Raw genomic sequence first — 5,993 nt, 5'->3', positions numbered from 1 at the left:
CACCTCGGACCTATTTTCCATGGGTGACCCTACCAGGGGCATGAAGTCCCAGACAACATAGCTCCTAGGCTCATTGGGACACGCAAACCCTCCACCACGATAAGGTGATGACTCACGGAAGAGCCTATAACAATATGTATATAAAAATAAGACTGAATAGGTGTCGCGCTGTAAATATGTTGCCCGCCATTGTAGCCACCAGAAAAAAAGACTGAGGCCACTGCCACAAATGGGGGACCTCCGCCTTCTAAATTCACATCAGCAGAAGATCTGGCGCTGAGCAACAATCTGGGGTGGGCTCTGATTGAGGGAATAGAGGGGGGTTTCCTGACCCATGTGGGTGGGAAGGCATTTTTTATGTGACTATATTGTTTTTACCTCTTTTTATGTAGAGCACCTTTAATGATGATAATAATTATACGGCATCTTGGAGTTACATTTGATGTGTGACTTGAAGAGTTCTATATGAATTAGTTTAACTAAAGTGATTGATTTAGTAAACAGTGAAAGTGGTGAGATATGATTTTCATGGGCTTTTTATTTTTATTACATGAAATAAGTGATGCAAGTCTGGCCTCTAGGGTAGTGTGCTAAATTACATCTTATAAAAAACTTAATGTGCCGAAATGTCATTAATCAAATACAATGTCATACAAAAGAAAATATACCATTTCAGGTGCTACACAAGCACAAAATCCACATTACGGAACAGTCTTTTGACGTTTTTTTGACACACAGCTAAACTAAGTTTGACAGTTAACCTGCTCCGGTGCAGGTTAGGTCTGCAGCATAATTTTCCATGGTTACTGAGTGGGCATTCACATAAACCACGTTGATGGAATGGAACACTGACTTAAAATGAGCAAGGTTTATTGAAATGAGCCAGCCTTTTCCGCAGCATTAATTAACATGGATACTAAGTGGGAATTTATGTAACCCACCTTGATGGAACGGAACTCTGATAAAAATAAGATGGGTTCAGCGAAATTAGACAGGCTTTTTCTTAATCCAGTTTGATGGAATACCCCCCAGGTGAATAGGGTAAAAACAACAACAACAAATATATATTGCCATGAAACATGCCCTGTTGAATACTTACTTGAAGACTTTTTTAATTACAAGTTTTCGGTGCAGTTGCCAAACCACACGGTGATACAGCTGGTCATGAAGCTCTCAGTGGTGTCTTTGTAGAAGGTGGTCACGATGAGGGTTGGGGCTCTCACACTTCTCAGCTTCCCCAGAAAGTAGAGCTGCTGCTGGCTCTTTTTGGCCAGCGATGCGATGCGGTGGTCCGCGACTGGTCTTCGGCGATATGTACACCCAGGAATTTGGTGCTGCTCACCTGCTCTACTGCAGCACCGTAGCACCGTTGATGATTAACGGGTGGTGCTGGGCGTGCTTTCTCCTGAAGTCCACTACGATTTCCTTAGTCTTCTACTCGTTCAGGTGGAGGTTGTTGTCCTGATCCCACGTGACCAGGCGGCTCCCCTCACTTCTGTAGGATGTCTCGAAGTTGGGACACTATACAAATTGTGAATAAAAACTGAATGCAGTTATGTGCAAGTGCCAATTTTTTTTTAAATATTTTATTCATTATAGAACATAGAGAACAGGTCAAAAGTTTAAACTGAGAAAATGTATCATTCTAAGGGAAAATATGTTGATTTTAAGTTCCATGGTGTCAACAAATCAAAAAAAAAGTTGAGACAAGGCCATTTTCGACACTGTGAGGCATCCCATCTTCTTCTTACAACAGTCTGCAAACATCTGGGGATTGAGGAGACAAGTTTCTCAAGTTTAGAAATAGGAATGCTGTCCCATTCTTGTCTAAGACGCGTCTCTAACTGTTCAACTGTCTTGGGCTTTCTTTGCTGCACCTTCCCCTTTATGATGCGCCAAATGTGCAGCCCTAAGTCCTTCATCTAATCAATTATCTCATAAAATGGTAATATCAGGACAGGCGAACTTCGGTTGAAGTAATAGACTCCATGGCTCCATGGGCAATAATAACTTTTCATTGTAACATAACAGTTGCTAAGTCACTAAGTCGCTCTGGGTCACGTCCACTTCCATTCAACAATCATTTCCTTCCGCCGTCCCTCGTGGGAAGTCACGTGGGCAGTCACATGATCACGTGACGTCGGTGCAAATGGTCAATTGCTGAGCCCTTTCTGTGATTTCCCCTTACAGTAAGCATTCCTGTTTGCAGTGCAGTGCCGTTTAAGGGCCCGAAGATCATGGGCATATATTCAGATTTGAGAACTACATATGCTCCCATCCAGTATAATTTTTTCGGTCTTGACCGTTACACACAAAGATTGTTCCAGATTCTCTGAATCTTTGTATGATGTTATGCACTGTAGATGATTACATCAACCTTTTTGCAATTTACATATACATATATATATATATATATATATATATACATACATAACCAGTTCAGGGTGTACCCTGCCCACTGCCTGAAGCCAGCTGGGATAGGCTCCAGTGCCCCCTGCGACCCTTGTGAGGACTAAGCAGTTAAGAAAATGGAAAAAATTGAAAATAAAAAAATAAAAAATAAAGAGAGCAATGATGATGACATGTCAATTCGGTAAAATTACCGAATGAACAATACTGAGATCCAGAAGAAAAAATAAATAAATAAAAGAAAAGAAAATGGATGGAGATATATATACACAAACATATACAGTATATATATATATATATATATGTGTGTGTGTGTGTGTGTGTATATGTATATATATGTATATATATGTATGTATATATATATATGTATATATATGTACAGTATATGTATATGTATGTATGTATACATACACACACAGTAGACACACCTTCTCATTCAATACGTTTATTATTTTCATGATTATGTACATTGTAGATTCTCACTGAAGGCATCAAAACCATGACAACAACTATGACAGCTAATGAACACATGTGGAGTGATGTACTTAACAAAAAAAAGGGGGCGAAATCGTGTCTGGTTCCTCTGACTCCCACCAAAAAATGGGAAGAGGGAGAGGGACGTGGCTATGATGCTGACTAGAAAGGGACGTTTTAAGCTCATTTAGTTACCGGGTATTTACTATTTTCTATTACTATTGCTATATACTATATTTTTACTATTTTTTATTTATCCAAAACAAATTGATACAATTAAAAATGCAAGCTAATATTTTCCTGATCAAAAATACATAGACATTGTTTCTCAGTAAAAAATGAGCCTTAATGATTCCTATAAATCAAATTCTGGAGCGCAGGCCAAATGCGGCCCGTGGTCAAATTTTATCCGGCCCGCAGCCTCTATCATAAGATTAATAACGTGTGGCCCTAGCCCTGTTGTCTAGCGTATAAATTACCTGTTAAATGCAATTTCACATTTACCCACAAGTGGGCAGCAGCACTCCATCCATGTAGTAAAATCTCGCAGATTCTGCACATTCATGCGCTCCTTCATCATGCATGGATGGGGTACTGATAGCTAATCATTCGTAATGTAAATATGTGGAAAAAAACGGCATCTTAAATAACTTGACGATATTTTAATCAAGCCGATTGTCAATTGAGTTCCCCAGGCTTGGGCTTCTTGTTGTCACAGCCGCATATCCCGCCCCCCAACACACAGTTACTTTGGGATTAGTCAACAACACTAGCAGCGCGGCTTTTGAGCAAATAAGCTAGCTCCCGAAAAGATTGATTCTCGTGGGTTTGTGAACTCACAAATCAGCTTACAGGGAAGGTAAACTGACAGCGACAATGAATTTTTAAGGGAAAAAAACAAAAGAGAGGTGGAAATTGGACTCTTACACGGCCCCCCCCCCCCCACCCCACAGAAATCCACAACTATGTCTGCCTCATTTGCAAGGAGACTGTGGCTGTTTCAAAAAAGTTCAATGTCAAAAGCTTGTTTGGATCGACGTATTTGTGTGAGAAGACATTCTCGATTATGAACTTAAACAAGAGCTGCGTGCGTACGTACGTACACGACCGACTCTGCGTGACATCTTGCGCATCAATACCACTGTCATTGAGGCAGGCAAGTCGTCTGTCATTTACAATGACTAACATAAAAAGCTCAGTAAATGAATTTTATTTTATTCCACCACCAGAATAAGATGACTTATTTCCCTTTTTTGAACTTCAAAATTTCAGTGAACAATTATTATCAACGATATACTATGCTGTTTCAAATGAACCCTACACTGGTGATTATTGTTGTTATTATTATCATCATCATCCGTAGTAGTAACAGCAGCATTTTACATATATCTGTTACTGAATTTAAAAGTTTAGAGATTTCTCTTTCAATACATGCTTTAGTTTCATGACTACGTACATTGTAGATTCTCACTGAAGGCATCAAAACTATGACGACTATCAAACACATTTGGAGTTATGTACTCAACAAAAAAAAAGGGCGAAAAATAATAAAATAAAGACATAAATAGCCATCCTTTTCGCTGATTACTTTTTTTGCACATTCTTAGCATTCTCTCGATGAGCTTCAAACGATAAGTCACCTGAAAGGGTTTTCCAACAGTCTTTAAGGAGTTTCCAGAGGTAAGAATGTCAAGAGTATGTATAAAAATAAAAATAAAAGTAACCAGAGCAAAGGACAGCTATTTTCAAGAATCTATAATATCTCCAACCAGTAACCAGTCATGAGAAGAAAGTAAATGCATTAATAAGAAAGTGTGTCCAAACTTATGGCCTGTACTGTGTGTAAAAAAGAATGTTGGACTACCGTAAACAAAATGGTCGGGCCCCCCACATTTTCATCTCACCAAATCCGGCCCTCTTTGCAAAAAGTTTGGACACCCTTGAATAAATAAGGCAACAATAGTACAGATAATACATGCAGATAATAAATGCATTTTTAATTAAGAATTTGTTACATAATGAACCACAAAGAAATTTTTTGAAAGGGAATCACACAATTCACAGTCCAGTATATAACAACAAACAAACCAGTTCATAATCAAAATAAATGTATAGTATTTGGTAAATCAATACATATTACCACAGTACACAAGTAATCCAGATGACACTTTGTATCATGGTTATATGAAAATACAGTACGTTAATTACCAAAGCTGAGAAAGTGAGGATCATTAAAAAAAATAATAATAAAAAAAGGTTTCATATGTTTTCAGATTCAATCTCAAGTATAGTTGACACTTTTTCTTCCCCAACAGCTCATTGGGAGGGGGAACCCCTGCCAAGTCACCGGCTCCACCAGAAGTTCCAGCTGGCCTGGAGGCTCAAGCACTGGGAGTTCAGTTATCCTATAAAGTTCTGAATATGCACGGCCCACCACGACCAGCTCACCTGACGAGACTCTGGGATTTGAACCGTTCAGCTGGCGCCAGTACACCTTGAAATGCCGTACAAACTCAGTCGGGTACCCCCATTGTAGCGTTGCATTAAGATACAAGCAGCACGAAGTGGAGTGGGGAGATGCACCAGCACCACGCAGCCACACGATGTCATAAATACAAAAATCCTGAACCATCTCTGGGGCCTTGTGTAGACTGGCGATATCTAGGAACTTAGAGACAAGAAGACAAGCAGAGGTGGGCATTTAACGTGCTTCACTCTAGGGTGAAGGTTCTTTTGCTGGTATGCAGTGTTGACTTTTCACCAAACATAAATGTTTAAGTTGTGACCAAACAGTTAAATTTTGGACTCATCTATCCGCAGAAGGGACTTCCGAAAAGTTGTCCAGGTACTCGCTGGCAAATTTGAGATGGGCAGCTTTGATCTTTTTTGTGAGCAGAGGCTTCTACCTATCAAACGTTCAGTGAAAGCCTTGTCGATTGACTTTTCTTCTGATTGTTGAAGCATGCACATGTGTCCCAATTGCAGCAAAAGAGGTCTCCAAATCCCTTGATGTGATGTTCGAGTAGGCTTTTTACCGGAATAATCATTTTTCTTGTGGTTCTTGCTGATATTTTAGAAAGTCGTCCACTTTTAGGAAGGATTGTAGTAAT

The 5,993-nt window shown here is 39.5% G+C and overlaps 1 protein-coding gene across 9 annotated transcripts in view; it reads right to left on the bottom strand.

Moving 5' to 3' along the window:
* Positions 1-4,855: 4,855 nt before the first annotated feature.
* engase (endo-beta-N-acetylglucosaminidase) overlaps positions 4,856-5,993 on the bottom strand; it is a 56,328-nt gene continuing 55,190 nt past the window's right edge. For all 9 annotated transcript variants that reach the window (XM_077555734.1, XM_077555736.1, XM_077555739.1 and 6 more), the window contains exon 14: positions 4,856-5,551. In XM_077555734.1, coding sequence (XP_077411860.1) covers positions 5,165-5,551 — 387 coding nt within the window. In that variant the 3' untranslated portion in view covers positions 4,856-5,164. The remainder of the gene's footprint in view (positions 5,552-5,993) is intronic.

Source organism: Vanacampus margaritifer, chromosome 2 (assembly GCF_051991255.1).
Source record: "Vanacampus margaritifer isolate UIUO_Vmar chromosome 2, RoL_Vmar_1.0, whole genome shotgun sequence".
Lineage (NCBI taxonomy): Eukaryota > Metazoa > Chordata > Actinopteri > Syngnathiformes > Syngnathidae > Vanacampus > Vanacampus margaritifer.
The sequence above is the reverse complement of the archived record's forward strand: the minus strand, read 5'-3'. Positions and strand labels throughout refer to the sequence as shown.